The sequence below is a fragment of the Melopsittacus undulatus genome, chromosome 7 (assembly GCF_012275295.1).
Source record: "Melopsittacus undulatus isolate bMelUnd1 chromosome 7, bMelUnd1.mat.Z, whole genome shotgun sequence".
Lineage (NCBI taxonomy): Eukaryota > Metazoa > Chordata > Aves > Psittaciformes > Psittaculidae > Melopsittacus > Melopsittacus undulatus.
In genome coordinates this window covers 60,056,363-60,076,776 of record NC_047533.1, presented here as the reverse complement: position 1 = coordinate 60,076,776, position 20,414 = coordinate 60,056,363, and the positions used below count along the sequence as shown (strand labels likewise).

The 20,414-nt window shown below is 52.8% G+C and overlaps 2 protein-coding genes across 2 annotated transcripts; both read right to left on the bottom strand.

Moving 5' to 3' along the window:
• Nucleotides 1-2,189: 2,189 nt before the first annotated feature.
• On the bottom strand, nucleotides 2,190-6,998 carry IBSP (integrin binding sialoprotein). The gene is made up of 7 exons (XM_031046822.2): nucleotides 6,970-6,998; nucleotides 5,865-5,929; nucleotides 5,723-5,773; nucleotides 5,534-5,605; nucleotides 5,300-5,359; nucleotides 3,225-3,326; nucleotides 2,190-2,915 (listed from the first exon to the last, which is right to left on the bottom strand). The coding sequence occupies exons 2-7, from the start codon at nucleotides 5,916-5,918 to the stop codon at nucleotides 2,322-2,324; spliced, it is 933 nt and encodes a 310-aa protein (XP_030902682.2). The 5' UTR covers nucleotides 5,919-5,929; nucleotides 6,970-6,998; the 3' UTR covers nucleotides 2,190-2,321.
• Nucleotides 6,999-15,756: 8,758 nt separating this feature from the next.
• LOC101870933 (dentin matrix acidic phosphoprotein 1) lies at nucleotides 15,757-20,108 on the bottom strand. Its single transcript, XM_034064791.1, has 4 exons — nucleotides 18,633-20,108; nucleotides 18,487-18,534; nucleotides 17,757-18,011; nucleotides 15,757-17,601 (listed from the first exon to the last, which is right to left on the bottom strand). Exons 1-4 carry the CDS (start codon nucleotides 18,684-18,686, stop codon nucleotides 16,348-16,350), a joined length of 1,611 nt encoding a protein of 536 aa, XP_033920682.1. The 5' UTR covers nucleotides 18,687-20,108; the 3' UTR covers nucleotides 15,757-16,347.
• Nucleotides 20,109-20,414: the final 306 nt, after the last annotated feature.

The following is a 20,414-nucleotide window of genomic DNA, read 5'->3' as shown; positions in this document are numbered from 1 at the left end:
GTGTCCACTTTCCTGAAATTTAAAGTTGGCCCTGGGTGTGCAGAGCCAATCAGCTCCTGCCCAGGGACATTTGTCAGGGCTGGCAGCACCCGCAGATAACCAGGGGGAGTAATTTCCAGCTAAAAATGTGTTTGTGGTGGAAGACAGCTATCAAATGTTCCACCTGGCTGGATAAACAGAAAGCATAGGTTATAAATATCTGTTCTGAAGGCGAAATTGCTCGATGATTAGCACAGATCTTAGTGTGGCACACGTCCAGCCTGGTTATTGATAAGATGTGGTGCAGGGGGTTGTAACATGCTCACTGTGACTGGCATGGGAAAGCCTGACAGGGTTGCAGGAGCAGAAGGGTGATACAATGAGCTTGTCCTGGTCACAGCCACGACAGGCATTGTGGGACAGTGCTGGCCAAGCTGAGAGCTGCCACCACACCATAGCTTCTGATGCTTGCTTTTGGGGTTTCAAGCTCAACCCCCCCTGAGGCTGAGCACCTTAGCCTGGTGAAAATGAAAAATAGAAAAGTGGTTTAAAAACAAAGGATTTCTTTTCATGTAGGGTTTGCACAGGTCCCTGCAAGCCCACCTTTGCTGTAGGAAGATGCTACAGGGATGTGCACGACATATGTAGTCAACTTCTTCACCTTCTATCTTTGGTGGTCTTGCTGATCACCTACACATATGCCAAGGGGGGTTGCCCATGCTGTGGGTAACATGGCTAGGTGGCACTGTGGTGATGGTGACAACAGCTTCCATCCCGCCTGACACCCTGCCTCAAACTGAACACTGGGAGTGGGCACAGCCATTGAACTAACACCAGAAATACTCAAGACATCAGCATCCAGCCTCAGGTGGGAGCAAATCTCAGGGCCAGGAGGAAACTTGCCCTTTCCACCAAGCCAGGGAGCTGCGGTCAGATGCAGCCCTGTGGATGATGGAGCACTCGCCAGCGCACTTTGGCTCAGGGAGGCAGAGCTTTGGCGAGGTGCCTGTGGGGACTGACGCACATGGGATTGGGCCATGTGCCCCGTGGGAGTGAGACCTGGCCCTTGGCAGTGCCAGGGATCTTTGTCCCTGCTGGTTGCCTGACGTCTTTGGGCACCCCTGGGGATGTGGACAATGGGACTCCCCTACCACAAGAGCTTGCAGGGCTCCCTAGTGCCACCACAGGTATCTGGCTCCGGGCTCCCATCCTGCAGGCAGCACCCCCTGCCACTCTGGCTGCTGCAGCCCAGCTTTGGCACATGGAGGTGGTTTTGTACAGCGGCCAGCAGTGGAGAATAGAAACTCGATCTACAGTTTGAGCTCTACTGGGACCTGAACACAGGTTTCACTTCCAGGAGTGTTGAGGCCAGCGCGGTACCTGCTGTAACTCATCACTTCTCATAAACGGGGGCACCTGCCTGGAACCCAGAGGAATTTGGTCCTTCCCCATCCCTGGTGCTGATCCTCAGTTGACTGGGCCCATGCTCACATGTGGAGGTGACTCTGGGTAGAGATCTGGGGACCACAAGCCAGGCATCCCCATCCCTGATACAGGGGGCAAGTAGAGGCACCACTGCCACTGTGACACACCTACCTTGCTCTGGGGATGAGACTGTGTGGTGGAGAGAGATTTGGATTGTTTTGGGCTGCAGCACTCATGTCCCAAACACACATCCAAGGTGCCTGGATTTGGTGTGACCCACATGCCTGGCTCAGAGCTGCAGGAGCAAAGCTGTCATTACAGGGATGTGCATTTACAACTAGTGATGCACAAAAAGAGAAATTAACGTCATTACCCTTATTAATATTGCCTGGTGTGTGGTCAGGCTACGGGAGGCATGCTACCAAGGAATGGAAGATGTAAAGTTATCATCACCTACATATTGCAAATTCATGCCAACTCTGCGCAAGACATGGCAGTAATCCCATAGCAGTGACCCTGAAAATGCCCTTTCATTTTTTGGAGGGGACTCTACAGAGGCATTCCTAGTTAGTCTTTCTGCTTTTCCCTCCTTTTGTGTGCACCTGGGCTGCAATAAAGACATTTAACCCTGAGCAGCAATGAGCACCTGCAGCCCCTCAAATCCACCAAGCGTTGTGCTGTCCCGCTGACCCCAGCGAATTTGGCAGCAAAGCTCTCGTCACCAACAAGCTCAGTTCTGTTGCTTTATTTCGTTTTGCTTGTAAAATACAAAAGAAGGACGGGACAGAGCCAGTGCACACCACAAGCTGCCCAGCATCCCCTCTGGCAGGTGGCAGCTGCAGGGAGCATGCGGATGGATGTTCCTGAGTGGGATGGAGCAGGAGGGGCCAGCACTGGGGCTGCCCCTCACTCCCTGCTCACTGGCTGTAGTAGTAATCCTGGCCATACACATCGTAGCCATGCCCCTTGTAGTAACCGTACTCATCCTCGTAGGCCCGGTAGCTGTCCCCACGGGCATACTCATCCTGCTCCCCATAGCTGCCGTCGGTGGTACCCTCATCCCCCCGGCCATGGCTCTCGATCGTCACCTCGTACTCCCACTGTTCCCCAGCTGTGGTGGCATATGTGGGTGCCACATCTCCTGTGGTGGTTGCCTGGGTCAGCCCTTCCTCGTTGGTGGTGCTGGCAACGGTGGTGGCTTCAGTTTCCTCCTCCTCTTCCTCCTCCTCTTCTTCTTCTTCTTCCTCTTCCTCCTCCTCCTCCTCCTCCTCCTCCGCTGCACCAGTGCCCTCCTCAGCCACTGCAGTGCCATTGCCATGAGGTCCATCTGCTCCCTCAGTGGTGTTGGTGCTTGTGCCATTGATGCCATTCTCATTCTCAGCTATCTCTTCCTCTTCCTCCTCTTCCTCCTCTTCCTCTTCATTCTCATCACTGTCTTCATTTTCAGAGTCATCCCCCTTGCCCACAGTGCCGTTCCTGCCCACCCTCAGGGGCCCTTGGCAGCCCTTGCCCTGGCAGGGGAAAATAACACAGTTTGAGTTGGGTGCTAGAAGGTTACAGCTTTTTGGTGCCACATGATATGGGACAGGTGTGGGCAGAGCTGAGCATCACTCCCATCCCTTGAAAGACAAGACTGCCTTTTTGGGGTGCCCCTTCCAACCCTCCTGACAAGTTAATGGTCACAGCTTGGTCCAGCTATGGGTATCTTGCACAGCAGACCCTCAAGCAGAAAAGGGATGAAGGGCATCCCATGGGTGCAAGCAAACATGCATTGAACTTAACCCCCGCCCATGGGCTCCTCTCCAGCCCCCAAAACATACCTGCTGGGGACATGTAAGGTCTCCTCCCAGCCCACCCTTGCTGTCTCCAGGGGCTGCTCCTATGAGGTGGCCATCTGCCTTGGTGCCAGCATGGGATGGCTTCTGCAAGGACAGGGAGAGAACAGGGTGGGTAGTCAGCAGTGGGAGCGTAGCACAGCCCTCCCAGCAGTGACAGGGGCACACAGCATCCCTGCATGGTGTTTGGCACTGCTCTGAGTTTCCTTCTTTCCCACGAGTCTCGCCCTAGGCTGAAATTGAGAAGCTGCAGCAGGGCAACCCCAGCCATGCAATTAAGTGGTGGTGGCTGGAGCTGGGTGTTCCCATTCTGACTACATTTTGCTTTAAGAAGCATCTAAAGGTTTGCTTTTGAAGTTGCCTCTCCCAGCTTCCAACAAAGAAAGCCACAGGCACACTACTTGCAAACACACTATACACAAGGTGTAGATAGATGGCAAGATCATGACAGCGAGGCATGAGCCCCAGCCCCACCAGCAGTAAGCCCTCAGCACCACTCAGCCCAAGGGACCACACAGCAGAGCGGGTCCCTCAGCAAGGTGCACAGCAGTCCATGCTGCTAAAAGAGGCAATGAATAACCCAAATTCAAGCACAGCCTGGAGCAACCACTGCAGAACAGCTCACCCTCTTCATAGCCCTTGGAGCACCTTGCCACCAGCAAATGTACCCAGGCATGGCAGGGAGACACAGGGTCACTGCCATCCCTGCCCAGGGCAATTCCCATTGCTCATGTGCCAAGACCAAGGATGCTCACCCTGGTGTTTTGGGCCAACTCAGACACTTAAAATATGGGTGTATCTGAAGCCAGAAAAAAACCCAGGCTGTTTTCCTCTCCACTGGGGAGCCACCAGATTGCATGGTGAAGCCAGCTGTAGTGAGTCTGCAGGAGGGATGCCCCCCATCTAATAGCCAATATAATCGTGCTCTTTATATACCTAAGGGGTTTGTAAAGACCTTGGGGCCTTTAATCGTAATTTATCATGCTGACTATCCCCTGCATCCCTGCACCAGAACAGCCACTGCTCTGCTGCCCTTGCCACAAAAGGGGCTGCCCAGAACAGCAGGCTGCATTCCCCAGATGCAGCTGCATTCACGTGTATCACTTAATTCCTTCCTCAGGAATGAAATTCCCCCTTTGGCTGTCTCATCTCACTGCCTGAAATTATCCCTAATGATCCCAGTGGTAGGAAAGAGCAACAGGCAGAAAGGGGCAAATTGCAGGGAGCTGCAGAGGCCACCTCATGCTGCACCCCAGCCCCAGGCAGGCCTGCAAAGGGGGGTTCGAGACCAGATGCCCAGGCTTACATTGCTGTTAAAAGACCCCTGAAACTGGCATTCAAATCACTAAAAAAAGTTGGGGGGGAAAGAGAAAAGAGGTGATTACACCTGACACGTAGGTTTCTGAGGATGCTGGATCCCTGTCTCAGAGCACTTGTATGGCTGAGACTACTGTGAGCATTCACAGCCTGGTAGGGCACAAGACACCTTTTTGATCCCTGACTTTTAATTCTGGGTCTGAGTGACTCTCTCAAATGCAGACGTCCCAATCTCATGTTGACCCAGCAGACAGGAGCAGCATTTCCAGCTGGGCTGGTACAGATGTGCATTTCCCAATATAACAACAGTTTGTTTCCCTTCACACAGACACGTGCAAAGCATAACTATTTCCCACAGCAATAGCATCAGCACTATGGGGCCAATGCACCCTGAAAAGCAAAGGTAAGAGGAGTCCCCAGCAGTGCCTTTTGCCTGTGTGAACCTCCCTGTTTCTGCCCTTTGGATTGTCACGCTCCTTTCAGAGCCACTGAAAATGGAAACCCAGAAAGTTTGTCTCAGTTGTTGATGCATCCTGTGCCTATCCTCTTTAGAAAAGAAATAAAAAGAGAAAACATACAAAACACAATCAAATAAAGCCTAGAGTAGCAAATCCAGTCTCATCCAGAGCGCAAGGCTGTGGGCGGTCAGCAGCCACAAAAGATGATGAGCAGAGACTACAAAACCAAAGAAAGTCCCAAAATTCCCGTATTTGTTTTGCAGGCTGTTGGTTTGCTGTACTCACCCCCCTTTCCTCCTCTTCCTCATCTGAGCCGTCCCCCTCTTCCTCTGATGAGTCACTGACCTAAGGAGATGGAAAACCAAGCCGTAGGTAGCCAGACTGGAGGATCTCCATTAGCATCACAGCTGTGACGCTTGCCCGGCAAGGCAGTGGCAGACCGTGCCCCCAGCTCATCTGGGTCAGAATCTCCACATTCTGTGGGCAGCGAAGCATCAGCAGCCTCTCTGAAGCACCCACCTGGTACCGTTGCTGCGGGGGATGCAGGTAGGCATATCTGTACAGGTAATACCGGTGCCTGCTCTTGAGCACCTATCGAGAGAAGAAGGGGGTAAATCCCAGTAGGCTGGGGCTTGAGTGACTGAAATGTCCCCATCCTCAAGGGCAGCACTGTGTGGGGCTGGGTATGTGGGGTGGGGGACATCCTACCGCGTTTTCTTCTGAGTCATCCAACTTGGCTCGCCGCAACCAGCTCTTGACCTGGGGGAAAGGGTGGGTTGGCACATGTCCCACACCAGCCCCACCGAGGCCAGGGGGTGCCAGGGTGTCCCCCCAACTGCCTGGCACTCACCGAAAAGGCACATGCTATCCCCACCAGGCAGGCGAAGACCAGGGCAGTCCTCATGGCTGCTTTCTCTAGGAACAGCAAAACATGGCAAGGACTTGCTTTCCAGCTACCCCAAACCATACAAGTGTCTGTATCCACATGGGTGACTGGGGAGAAGAAAGGCTCCAGCAACCTCTTGATGGGGTCACCCAACCCCTCCAGAGATCCAAGACTTCTTTTTGTATTTGAACAAATCTACATTTTACTTTTGAAAGAAGCCAGAAGAGTAAGTTTCACCCAGTAGTGGATGTCTTGCTTTCCCCGGGCAGGACCAGTCTCTCCTGCTTCCCCATTGCCTCCAAGTGAGTGGGAAATGCCAATCCCCATTGGAGATGGAACAGGAGCAGCCAGCGGGAGCGCTGCCCACTGTGACCGCCCTCCCACAGCCGTGCAACCTGCTCAGAGTCTGCCCAGGGAGCGATGCTCATGGGAATTACACCACAGAGAGCTAACCTCATGGAGGAAAAATAAATACGCAAGCAAAGAAATTAATACAATTGCTTCTACAGGCTGCGTTGACAAAAATAGCACTGGCAAGGCACAAAGGCAAGAAGCCTGCTACAGGCATAGCTGGGCGGGGAGGCTTGGCTCTAGTCAGGTCTGTTCTGCACTCCCTAAGCCCCACCAAAACCCAGCCTGCTTGCCTTCATCATGGCCCCAGCAAGGAACACGTTTGATCTCTTCGCCAGCACCCCAGGGAGGGGTGCTCCCAGCACCAGTCAGACACAGTAACCTTTCCTTTTCCTACTCTTCCTCCAGCTAAACCCACCATCAGTTGTGCTGAGGATTTTGGGGGGTGGCAGGGGAGTTGTTATATTTATCTGCACTTGAATTTTCCCTGTCTTTGTTTAACTCAGGCTAGAAAACGGCTGGCCACATGCCACCTTCCCTGGCCATGCAGCGAGGCTCTGGATGATCATCCCCTCCACCCAAGTGCTCCATGAAGGCACAGACGCAGGAAAAGGCTAAAAGCAGTGTCCAGCCCCACCAGCAAGCCGAGTCCCTCTGTCCCCCACAGAAAGCAGGCAGCAATGCACAATCCGGATGGGAAAAAGAGCAACAAGCTTACCCAGCCCCAGCACCGATGGCTACCTGTGGAGTCAGTCAGCACTGATTTCCTTGCACTGCTTCCCACTGGGATATAAGGTCTATTTTTGCCCCCTCCCCCCAGGCAGTCACCGCCCTGTCCAGAGTGACGCCAGCCCTCCATGTGCACCAGAAAACCCCCAAACTTGAGCGCTGGCAGATTTGGTGCACAAACATAGTGGCCGCACTGCTGCCAAACCTGTGGAGGTTTGCACTGTGCCGCTTAATTGAGGGTCTGGCCTGAGAGCAACGGCCAGAGGAGGCCGGAGGGTATAATAACACCCTGGGTTTAAGTGAAAATGAATATTGGGAAATCTGTTCTCAGGGGGTGTCTGCCTCCCTTTTTGGGAAATTCTGTCACTGTTTTTTCAAGCAGACAAAAAAGACCAACCTCAAAGGCCTGGCTCCACAGGCACTTGGGCATAGCCATTAAAGACAAAAAAAGGCTAAATCCAAACATATTACTTTCCAGGCTGTCTGCAGAGGTGAAATGGGCCTCAGGAAGTGCAGGGAAAGAAAAGCGGACTCGGATACAGGTGTTAGCAGTCCCCCTTTGAGAGCCATTTCTGCACAGTGATGCTACAGAATGCAGGTCTGCTTCATTTCTCATGCCCCCTGAACCACACAGACACATGCAGGGGCCGCCCGGCTCTGCATAGTCAGGTGTTGCCCATCTGAAACCTGGTGGCTCTGTACATGTCCCCAGCAAAGCAGAATAACTGCCTGGGGCAAAAAAGATGCAAAAACTCCACCCTCATGGCCGCCGGAAGCTCAGCAGGGACCTTGGTGGCAGGATACAGCCAGTGACTGGAGAGCTCCTGCCCTGCTGCCTCCTACCCCCTCCATGGCAGGGGATGGGGGCACATGGATGCTGCAGTGCCCCCTGGCACTCACTTCTGCAGGGACATCCTTTCCCTATATTTACTGTATCCTGCTGGTTTTTTAGGCATTTATCTCTCCAGTGCACTTCTGCTCCCTCTTTCCCAGATTTTTCTTGTGTGAGTGATGTGCTGATGATGGCAAAGGCCCCTTCCTGCTCATGCATGTGCCCAGGCTGCAGAAGCTCAGGGAAATGACTCCTCATCAAACGCAGCTTTGCTTACCACAGTGGCAAGGAGAACTGCAAATCCCTTCTGATGCCTTCAGCCTTACAACCCGCAGAGAGGGAACAGCAGTGCTGGAAAATGCAGGTCGATTAATAATCAGGTTTGCCAGTGATCAAACCCTGGTTATTTAGGGCAGAAAAATCCTCTTTGCAGTGGAAGACCCTAACACTCATGTTTACGTTCAAAATCAGAGGCTGAAAGCCTCACCCACATCCAGGGGAGCCCAGTTTGAGTCTGAATTCGATTAGGAAACAAAGAATTTTTAGTTAATCAAATTCCCAGGTCACGACCAGAAAGACGAAGTGGAGTTTTTTTTGTTGTTATTTTGTCTTATTTTGCTCATCACCACATCAATGGGTACATGGTGGGAAGTTGCTAACTGCTGACTAAACACCATACACATTACATGCTTTTGGGGATCGAGAGGTCCCTTGAGCCCCCTTGGGGGTGCATCAAGCCAGGCCATGTGCCTACTACAAAACCCCTGGGGGTGCAGGGCTCCAGGGGCTTCAAAGCCCATTGTGTCACTGTGAGGAACCTTAATTACAAGGGAGGCCTGGAGCTGGCTGTGGCTTTAGGCTGGTGCCTCAGGCCAGGAAAACCCACACACACCAGGAAAAAGAGAAAAGGGGAAAAAAAGGAGCTGTGCAGTTTTCCTGTGCCAACGCAGCAGCCTACGGTAAAGACAGGCACCAGCATCGCGAGGGGCTCAGCATCCCCCATTGCCATGGAGCTGGGGTGGCTGGAGGGGTGATGGGGTGTAGAGGACAGAGACAGCCTGTGGGCTGCCCTGTGCAGCAGAGCAGCGAACATGTGCCCAGCTTTGAGGTTGAATTTCATCAGGGCTGAGGAACAGAGAGTGCTGGTGGGAGGCAATTTCTAATGTAATTAAAGGGCTGCTGCTGTAGGCTGCTTAAAAAAAAGCAAACTAACTATAAAAAAATGTGTATTTCGCCCAAGATCCCTAAAAAGCACCTAAAAAGGATAATTAATGTGTGCTGAAGTGCTCCCGCGGCCAGCACCTATGTTTAGCCCCTGGGCCAGGGAATGTGTGCTGCCTGTGCAGGCTACTGGCAGCAGCAACCTCACAGCACCATGCAGGGACAGCAGCAGGGAAGTTGGACAAACACATCTAAAATGTTCCTGTTTGAAAGAATAATAATAAATACATTTTAAAAGGCATCACATCTCAGGATTGGAGCAGCTTCATGAAAATAAACTTGCCTTTGCAGGTAGAAACAGAACATGGAACAGCTCACCTGCCTCCAGGGGATGTGCAAAACGCCAGTAGAAATACCCCATTTTTCAGGGCCACACTGAGATGACAGGCAGGAGTGTTGATCTGCTGCAGGACAGGGAGCCTCTGCAGAGGGATCTGGACAGGTTGGATCCATGGGCTGTGGTCAGTAGTATGAGGTTCAACAGGGCAAAGCGCCGGGTCCTGCACCTGGGCCACAACAGCCCCATGCAATGATACAGGCTTGGGGAAAGGTGGCTGCAAAGCTGCCCAAAGGAAAAGGACCTGGGGGTGCTGATTGACAGAGCTGAAGGTGAGCAGCTTGTGCCCAGGCAGCCAGGAAGGGCAGCAGCGTCCTGGCCTGTATCAGCAATAGTGTGACCAGCAGGGCCAGGGCAGGGATCATCCCCTGTACTGGGCACTAGGGAGGCCGCACCTTGAATCCTGTGTTCAGCTCTGGGCCCCTCACTACAAGAGAGACATTGAGGTGCTGGAGGGGGCCAGAGGATGACAGAGCTGGTGAAGGGCCTGAAGCACAAGTCTGATGAGGAATGGCTGAGGGAAGTGGGCAGGTTCAGTCTGGAGAGGAGAAGGCTCAGAGGGAACCTTATCACTCTCTACCTGAAAGGAGGATGGAGAAAGGTGGGGGGTTGGTCTCTTCTCCCAAGTAACAAGTGATAGGACAAAAGGGAATGGCCTCAAGCTGTGCCAAGGGAGGTTTAGACTGGATATTTGGAACCATTTCTTCACTGGAAAGGTGATCAGGCATTGGAACATGCTGCCCAAGGAAGTGGTGGAATACCGTATCTAGAAGTGTTAAAAAATGAGGCCCTCAGTGACATGGTTTAGTAGTGGACATGGCAGTCCTGAAGTAATCATAGAATCATAGAATAGTTAGGGTTGGAAAGGACCTTAAGTTGGACTTAATGCTCTTACAGGTGTTTACCAACCCAGGTGATTCTGTGATTCCATGACAAGGCGGGTGTGCTATACGCAGCACATGTGTGCAAATGCAATGGCTTCCCTTCCTCACCCCCATCAGTTTCCACTGTGTACAAGTACACCATGTTGCTCATTACACGCTTTGGTGGGTGAGCAAGGGTCAGGCTGGCAGCCTGCTCCCTAAGCCCTGTACAGGCACATCGCTCCCCTCGCACAGCAGGCGATGACAACCCCGTGTCCCAGCGCTGGTGGGGTTTGTGCCAGCCGCTGACACCAGCTCAGTGCTGCCACTGGGTGGGCTTGCACCCAGCATGGCCCCTGTGGCTTTGATGTAGGAGCTGGAGCCCATGGAGCCCTCTTGGTCAGCGCGTCCCTGCCTGGTGCAGGCTGACACGGCTCCTATGTCCAAATGTCACTGTTATTATTGCAGGGCAGTAAGTGCTGGAGCAGCGTGCTCCCGTCTTGCCCAGGCCCGCTGCAGGGCCGAGGCTGTGGTTGGGGCTGCACCAGCCTATTTCCACACCCTGGAGCTATTCTGGAAGGAAACCTCAGGGCCAAAAATAAGTAAAGAAAAACAAAGCCAGAAAGACACATTGAGCGTGGAGGCCAAGGTGCTGCTGCAGCCAGTGAAAGGAGCACCCCTGCCATGCAGCACAGCGGCCATAGCACCTCCAAAACTGAGGGAGAAAGCACCAGAGGCAGAGCTTGTCCCAGCTCCCACCTCTCCCCGTGTGCTGTTAGAGACAGAAGCATTGCATGCCAGGATAACAAACTAGGGAGCGAAGTGATGAGCTAGGAGAGAATGCCTCAGCAACAGCTCTTATCCTCCCTTACCTTTCATGGCATAAACTTAAACACAAACCAACATCAGCTGGGCATAGGGCTTGTTATTTTTTTGCAAGCAGTCAATTTTAGAATAAAAGCAGGAGGAGAAAGCACCTAAAACGCACCATGTATCTACCTCAGGCATCAGCACACAACCTTTGCATATTGGCCCTCTGCAACTAAACATCTAATTCCTTTTTTTTTCCTGAGGCAAGAAACCAGATAAAGGAAATTAATTCTATTCACATGCCAGGCAAAATGTTGGCCACAAGTATCTCTGTAACGCAAGCACTCTGAGGGGGCCTGAACTCTGGAGTACAGAAACTCAGCAAGGTCACAGCATTATCGCAAATCCCAGCACTTGCCACCACCCAGGTGCTCACGTGTCTGAGCAATACCTGTATATCATATTCCCTCTAGCTTTTCGCTTGGCTTGTTTTTTTCAGGAGGAAGAAACCACGCACCAGACAGAGCGAGTTACCTGGTGGTGAGGACTGGTGGCAAGGTGGTGAGGACTGGTCTCACCACTGGGCTGCTGCCTCCATCTATGTATGAGTGCCCTCGAACACAGCCACATGACAGAAACAGGAGGAAACCAGCCCAAATAAACCCTCCAAAGGCCCCCATTTTCAGGAGGAGAGCAGGCAGACAGCACAGGTCCACTGCAGAGGTACCCACTGATAACCTGCACATCCAGCTCAGGAGCTGAGCAGTCTGCAAGTCAAATCAGTGTCCCTGAACACTCAGGCATCTGGCTGGTGTGAAGGCACCAGTGGTGGCTGCCTACCTCCCACCCAGGCAGGCCCTTCTCAAAGATCCCTGCATTTGGGCTTAAAAAGCTGCCACTTGCAGCAGGGGTCTGTATCGCAGGGAACCACTGGCTTGCACTGGGTATTTGTTGTTGTGTACATACATGAGCTGTAAAACACTTGCATATGTATCCACATACACACAAACAAGTACATGCCTGTTGCACCTTAGCACTCAGGCACTCTGAAAAAGAAGGTTTTGAAAGTTGTTATGGTATAATGAACCTAATGAAACAGCATCAAGTCTGCAAGAGGAAAGGTAGGTACTACCTCTGTTCCCCAGGTGCAGGTTCAGCTCTTGTCTTCAGACACCTGATACCTCCTACTAAAACAAAACACCAGCTCTTGCAGCTTTGTATTTCAGGGTGTGAAAACAGAAAAAGCTGAACTGCAAACCATTTGCTCGCTCTTTAATGTCTCCATAGAGAGTTCTGGGGGTGCCATGGAGGTGGATGCCAATGCTTGCACTTTATGTGCCCAACTCAGTGCTGGGGCAGTGCTGGGAGGACCATAAAACTCCCAGGACATGGCTGTGCTGGGAGAGTGGGGGGAAGTTATTTGCTATTGAAGTGCATGGCAATAAAGGATCTGGAATCAAAAATTCCTTAGAGCATTCAAAAGATTTGTAACATTTTGGGGCTTCACTGAGGTCAGAGGCTGTTTTCCCACAGCTGAGACATTTCTTTTGTTCAGATTGACAGCAGCAGCTATTCCATCAGAGGTTTTTCCTCCCCATTGAAAAGGGCAGAGAAACACAAACTCTCCTGGCCTCAGTTGGTGAGCAGCAGTTCTCATCCAGTTCCAACTCCTGCCACAGGCAGGGACACCTTCCACTAGACCAGGTTGCTCAAAGCTGCATCCTACCTGGCCTAGAACAATGCCAGGGATAGGGCAGACACAGCTTCTCTGGGCAGCCTGTTCCAGTGCCTCACCACACTCACAGAGTGTGGGTTCACTTCAGCTTAAAGCCATTCCCCCTTGTCCTGTCCCTATGTGTCCTTGTTTAAAGTCCTTCTCTGGCTTTCTTATTGACCTCTAAGTATAAGACTGCTTTAAAATCTCTCTGGAGCCTTCTCTAACCCAGGTCTCTCAGCCTGACTTCACAGAAGAGGTGCAGAAAAGTATCACAGAAATATATCCAGGGGGCACAGAAGACACAATCCCATCTGATTGTTTCTTCCACAGATATTCCCATTTCAGTAGGTGCAAACAGGGGCCAAGGAGGAGCCATGCAGCCAGCTGCATCACTCAGCCTGCCATGGGAAGCCCAGGGCACTTGGCTGTGCTGTTGGAAGAGCCGCTACTGGATGGAGAGGTGCTCTGTGGGTCCTAAGGACCTCTCTCCCATCCAAGCCAGGAAAATCGGGGGGTTGAACGCATTCAGTTTGCATGCCATGGCCACCCCACGTGGAGCAGCCATGCAGGGCTCAGCGCTGCTGCCTCCCACCACCTCAGCCACACCAGCTACTTATTAAAAATAGAATTTTTTCTTCTAGGAAAGGACAAGAAAAAAACCAAACAAGATTTTTCCTTTTACCGTGGTGCAGACTGGTGTTTTCACAAACCAAATGTGACCAAAAATACCTGCTTTAAACCCCAGTGCTGATTCCTGGGCAAAATCACTGTGTTCCTCTTTAGAGGCCACCCCCAATGCACAAAAAATGGCATGTGGGTGGATAAAGAAAATGCATACATTTATGTGGGCATTTTTTGTCCTTGCCTAACCCACCCGGCTTGCTGATCCTTGTGATTTCATTGCACAATCAGCCCAAAACTGGATGCAAGAACACCTCCAGTGACGGCAGAGCCTGCAGCTGACCTTCTCAGTCTCTTCTCCTGCCTTCCTGACAGCAGAGAGTGGGAACACTCCCCTCAGATACATACTGCATACAGGCAAACACTGCAAAAACCAAACACATGGGGTGCTGTTAAGAAATAATCCTCAAAGCAAGTATCTTTCTATTTTACTATGAGAGGGGTGAGGCAGTGGCACAGGTGCAGGTGCCCCTTCCCTGGCAGTGTTCAAGGCCAGGTTGGACGTGGCTTTGAGCAACCCCGGCCTCTGGGGAGCCAGACAGCGGGAGGCAAATCCTAGCGCTGCTGGTGGGGCCGTGCGTGTAAGCACAGCAGAGCCCTGGGAAGGACAGCCGGCTACCCCCAGCACAGGGTACCCGGGTGCTGCGTGGCTGTTTGCTGGGCACGTACTCCTCCCACTCAAGCTGGAGCAAATCAACCCAGTGTTTCTCTCCATGCATTAGCCAAGAGGAGGACGAGCGCTCCTCGCCTCCCCTTCACTTGTCCTCACCCTTCCCAGCACTGCTCACTCAAGGGTGAGGACAAGCAGAGAGTTACACACAGCGCTCCAGAAGCTTGTTCCGTTCACCCTTGCGACATCTCAGCCATCCTGCTCACCGCAGAGCAGCACGGCATCCATCGCCAAAAACCCCTCCCAGCGCCTGTTCCCAGCAGCTGTCCCCATGCAAACCCCACCTCTGATGTGACCTGGCCAGCGCCCGGAACGTCCCCACTGCCGGCACGGCAGCACCGCTTGCTGGACACGGAAGACTTCACAGCAGCACTACCCCAGGCCGCTGCGCGGAGAGGCCAGCAAACACATCATTGCCACAATCTGAAAACAAAGCAGCAGCTGTCAGACAGCTCTTTTCGCACTTCTGGGCTGCAGCCAAACCTGTGCTTGCTGTCTTCCACCCCAGCGATGGTGCACAGCACGAGCATTTTGGTACCCACGACCCTGACAGGCATCATCAACTTCACAGCGTACCAAGCTCCTTATACATCTAATGCAAAGGATCCAAGAAATAAAGGGCAAGACACAGCTGAGGCAGCCACTGTGAAGTGGAGACCAGGGAGATAGAGGAGAGAGGCTCAGGAAAGAGGCAGCAGTGTGGAGAAGCTGTATGTTTCAGAGCTGGTCTCATACGGAAGTGGGAAGGGCTTACACAGGGTGAAATGAATCCAAATTCCACTAAACCCAGGAGCTGTTCGTCTCAGCTTTTCTAGTGCTGGAAAGAGCGTACAAATTAAGTGCAGTTTTGCTAGAAGTAGTAAAAAATATTTCTTTACTGGCTCTTGAATTTGGCATTGCATGCTCAGCAGTGACATCCAAGGCAGCTGAAAGACATTGGAGACTGTCCCCTGCAGAGCCACAACTCCATCCTGCAAAATCGTGCTGCTACGCAACAGCCCACAGCTTCCTCCCCCAGCATCGATACCCACTGATGACTGTACAACTCATCATACACACGTCAGCCGGGGCTGGGTGGGATTCTGAACAAATAACATGTTGTTTACTTGCATGAGAAAAAAAGAAACACACTGACTAAAAGAAGCTTTACCCATGACCTACAAGCCCACAACAACCCCTTTATCCTCACTCACCAGGTCTGTGCTGCAGGAGACCTGGCACCAGGAGACACCGTGAGCACCCAGTCAGTGGTGCCCTGGAGCATTTCTTTCCTAGTGCCTCAGGAAGAACAGAACAACCCCTGCTCACATTGCAGCAGGTTGATGGCCTTGATATAGCAAAGCCACAGACCCAGCTCGTTAGGGTCTTTTCTCACCTTTTCCCAGCTTTTCCACCCCACTGCTGGGTTACCTCAGGGCAGGGTGGCCCTTGGGGTGCCTGGAAATCAGGGTTGGGAGCATGTCTCAACCTCTGCTTTCCCCTTCACCCCAGCATGCTGTGGCTCCCTGTGCAAACAGACTGGCCCTTGCTCCTTGCTTGCTCCAGTCCAACCCCAAATCTCAGCACCCAGCTCCCCCCAGAAAGAAAACCAACACCACTTCAGACCATGCCACTGTGGAGTGTGATGGTTTTAATGGTAATTAGAGAAATCAACAGGGTACATTTCAGCCTTGAAATACAAGTGCAAAAAGGATACAATATAGTGTTTTCTGTACATTTCTTACAAAATATTACATACATTCCATCCTGAAGTGGTACTTCACACACTGCTGACCCCACGCACCACGCATGTACACCAGCTGTACTTTTCTTCTTTCCCTCCTTATGTGCAGGACATGGATCCAACAGAAAGCTCCCACTGGAGCTTTTAGGGCAGTGGTAGGCAAATACAAGGGGTGAACACAGGGACCTTCCTGCCCAGCATGCCCAGGCACAGCTCCCAGAGTGCTGAGCTGCCACTGTGCCTGTGTGGCAAGTGGGCAGCATCACCCTGATGGCACTCAGAGCTCTTGGTTAAGGAAATGGTTTTTCTCACTGCAGTTTGCCATTTTCCCTGTGCCTGGCATCACCTCCCACTTCACACCCTGTGTAGTGTGCGCTGGGTGAGCCATGGCAAACCTGTCTCTGTTTACCCACAGCATCTCCTCAGGAAGAAGTCAGCCAGGCTATATAGCAAATAAATTAAACCCTCCTCCCCCCCGCACTCCCCAGCACCAGTGAGCCTGTGTGACACGTGTCAGTACCCATCCTGGCAGTCATTGTCATCGTAGTCAGCAGCAGGCTTGTTGCGGTAGGCACCCAGCCGCCGCTTGCGGCTCCCGCTCTCCAGGCTCTGTGGTGAGCTGTTGTCCCCACGGCTGCTGGACTCACGGGTGGCATCCTCCTGGGAGTGGCTTTCATCATCATCATCCTCCTGGGACTCACTGATGTTGCTCTCTGTGGATCTGCTGTCCTCACCTGCATCATCCTCTTGGCTGCCGTCATCCTCTGGTGATGAGCTCTGGCTCTCGGTTGATGTGCTTGGCTCATCCCCATCAGAGTTGGAATCATTCTCATCCTCCTTTGACTCCTCTGTAGTGTCCTCTGTGGATAGACTCTGGTCACCATCATCTTCCCTGGACTCCGTGTCAGGTGTGGATGGTGCACTCTTGTCCTCAGCAGACTCCTGGTCCTCCTGCTCTTCCCGGGACTGGCTGCTGCTGTGCTCAACTGATGTGCTCACCACCTCCTTGGACATGTCTTCTGGGGACTCCCCTGGCTCTTCATCTGACTGTTCAGCGGTGCTCTCCTTGGACTCACTGTCCTCATCCTCCCTGGATGGGCTGTCCTCCCCATCCCCATCCTCCCTGGAGCGGCTTGAAGTGTTCTCCTCTGACTGGCTGGTGTCAGGCTCTTCTGACTGACTGTTTTCCTCTGTGGATGGGCTGTCTTCTCCTGAGTCACCATCCTCCACCTCCGGGGACCTGCTGTCACCCTCCTCCCATTGGTGGGAGCCAGCCCCCCAGCTGCTGCCCAGGGCATGAGGGCCAGCACGATGCCCCTTATAGCTGCTGACTGGGCCGTCGAAGACAGAGGGGTCATCACCCTGCATGGCTTCATCCTCGAAGTTGTAGCTCTCCTCCTCCTGGCTGCTGCTGCTGCCCCCTCCATGCCTGTAGGTCCACTCATACCGGTTGCCAGGGTAGTTCCTGTACTGCCGGTGGTCTGCTCCCATGCTTTCACTGCTGCTACTGCTGCTGCTGTCACTGTGCCCTCCGCCAGCCCCAGTGTCCCCATGGCCAGCGTCATGGTCATGTTCGCCTTCCCCATCAGGAACTGCCACGTAGGTAGGACCTTCGCCCCCATCCTCTGCCCCATTCTCATCGAAGGTGTCATCCCCACTGTCATCCTCCTCATCCAGGAGCCTGCCAGCATGGGAAGGAAGCCCACTGACTCCAGTGCCATGGTGCTCTCCATTGTCACCATCATCAGTATCACGTGCATCCTCCTCCTATGGAGATGACAAATGGAAATGAATGCAAAGGCTTGCGGGTCACAGGCACCAGCACTGCTCAACATGCAGGCCAGCTTCTATCCTGACCAACACAGACTTGGTGCTATGTGCACTTTCCTGGCAGAGCAAAACACCCCTCTCTGCTCACTCACCAGGAAACCCAGGCTGTTCCCATCCCGGGCACTTGCATCCTCGTGGTCCACCTGGTTCAGATGCTGAGGCTCCCCAGCTCTGCCTCCCTTGTCTTGGCCACCATGCTCGCCCAGCTCCTCACCCACAGCATTCCCAACTGCTGTGTAATCGGCAAGGGCATTGTCCCCCATCTCTCCAGTGACAGGAGGATGTCTGCCATCTTCACCATCCAGGAGGTTGCCCAGCTTGTTGATGTAATCTTCATTTGCTGTGTCCTGAATACAAAACATGACACAGTGCTTTGGGTTATTGAACACCACTGCACATTTACTGCTACTGCTATGGGATGATATATCACTCCTAAGCCATGCAAGTACTCAAGCTTCTTTTTATTGCTTCCACCCCAACGCTTCAGTTGTTTCTGCTGATGCAAAAACAAAAGAAGCCACCAACAAAAGGGTAACACAGAAAAGCCCAAACCATGACAGTTCAGAGCAGAGAAACTGCTGTTTCAGGACCAGCACACGGAACGCACAATGTGAATTAGGAATGTGCACAAGGAAACAAGGCAAAATGAGGTAAAATCAACCAAGACTAGAGAAGACTGAGCAGATGAGCAAAGCTCAAAGACCCACAGAAGCAGCAGGTCTTCCCCCAGGTGGCTGCTTCAAGATGCCTGCCTGGGGCAGGCTCCCCCTCCCTTGCCCTACGAGCATGCTGCTTATGGGACCAGAGCACCCCATGGCTTACCTCCTGCTGGGCACTGCGGCGGGAGCGGGCGGGCTCATGGCCAGGCACCTAAACACATCCAGGAGACATCTCATCAGTGACCGGTATGCCTTGGATGGGCAAACCACCAGGGTTTGGGGTTTGAGTACCTGTCCATGGATACTTACAGGGTGAGCGCAGGCTATGGGCCAGAGGAGCAGCACCACGAATGCAGCCCTCATGTCAGTTGTGGTCCCCTTGGCTGCAACAGGGAGCTAAGTATTAGCACACAAGAGCAAAACACTGGCACATGCCCCTGGTTGCAACTTGGCCCTACAAAGCCCTTCCAGCTGATACAGCCTTGCCAACCTTGCATGTGGTGCTCAGCCTGGTGTGTCATCAAACAAGCCAAGGATTTGTCCTTGTGCCACCTCCTGGCATTTTCTGTGCAGAAACCTCCTTTCAGTTTGGGATTTTGAGTAACTGGCCATGTTCCTGCAGATACTTTGTCTAAGCATCATTAAAGAGTGGAAAAGTTCATCCAAATTCCCTGTTCCCACAGAAATGTCACCAGCCACCCAGCTGAGATCAGGGGCAGTGATGGGAGCAGGCACCACAGATGGGCAGCACCATAGGACAGTGAGCTATAGAGCTATGCCTCCTACCTAGTGTGATTCCTGCAGACCATAAACCCCCTGCTGTCCAAAGTGGAGTCCCTGTAAGACAACCACATGGAGAACTGCATCCCCTGTGGCCACTGGCTCGGTCTGGCAGGTGAAGCAGCAAGCGGCTTTCTTCCAGCTCTGCTACCATTTTCCAAGTTGCACAAGCAGCCCATCAATGCCTCCCCACAGGGGATACTGACTGCACTGCTCATCAGGCCCTTAGTGACATGGTTTAGTGACGGACTTGGCAGTCCTGGAGTAAAGGTTGGACTTGATGAGCTTAAAGGTCTTTTCCAATCTCACAGATTCTATAATTCTATGATCATCCTGCACCCAAAACACACTGGAGCAAAGAGCTCCCACATTCTTCCCTTAAAAGCAACACCAGCACCCCAGCTTACAAGTGTCCTGCTTTCTACCAAAACTTACAAGGAAATCTACAACCCCTCTTGCCCAAACATCACCCTTTTCTCCCCAGGCAATGCTGAAGCAACCCAAAGAAACCAAAACCTTTACCTTGAGGGCTGTGCGAGTGGTGTCTCCTCAGTGCTTGGGACGGGATGGGCTGGCTGCCTGTGCTGGGATGCCCTGTGCTGTGTGCCCTGGCGTGGCTCTGCAGGCATTTAAGTGCTGCCCGGTGCCGGCCCCGGGCAGAGGGTAGCCAATGGCACTGGCAGGCAGCTCGGCCACGCGTGGAGGTGTCACCGGGAACTGGCCTCCCACACTTCCTCCAGCCTCCGCTGGGACGCCGGCCCCAAAAAAGCTGTTTGTGGTTGCAGGATGACGAGCGGGGCCAGCAGTTAATGACCGACTGCTCCGGCCTCTGGTTCCACTGCTAAATTTGTCCTGTTCACACACTTCCCGCTGTGACACACAAACAACTATGGCCTGGCCCACGCCGAGCACCAGACCCTGTCCCAGGGATGGCATCCTCCTAAGGCATGCACTTGGGAGCAGCGTGTGCCCTGTGCCATGGTGCTGAAACCTATGGGGAACCATTCCCACTCAGCCCCCCCTGCACCCTGGAGCAGAAGCACAAAACACTGAGGCAGAAGGAGAGGACATGCTTATTTCCTGCCCACATTTGAACCCGTGCAAGGGAGAAAGGAAATACTAACTAGGTGCACAGGGAGGATCCCACCCCCTGCTCAGGGGGCTGCAGCACCCCCAGAGCTTCTTCCAGCTGCTGACCAGGGGATGAAATCTCTGCTCTGGAAAACACAGGCAACAATACACGCACATGTGTATGGGCATGTACATACATGGGCATGTACATGTAAAGATACACATACACACACACCACAT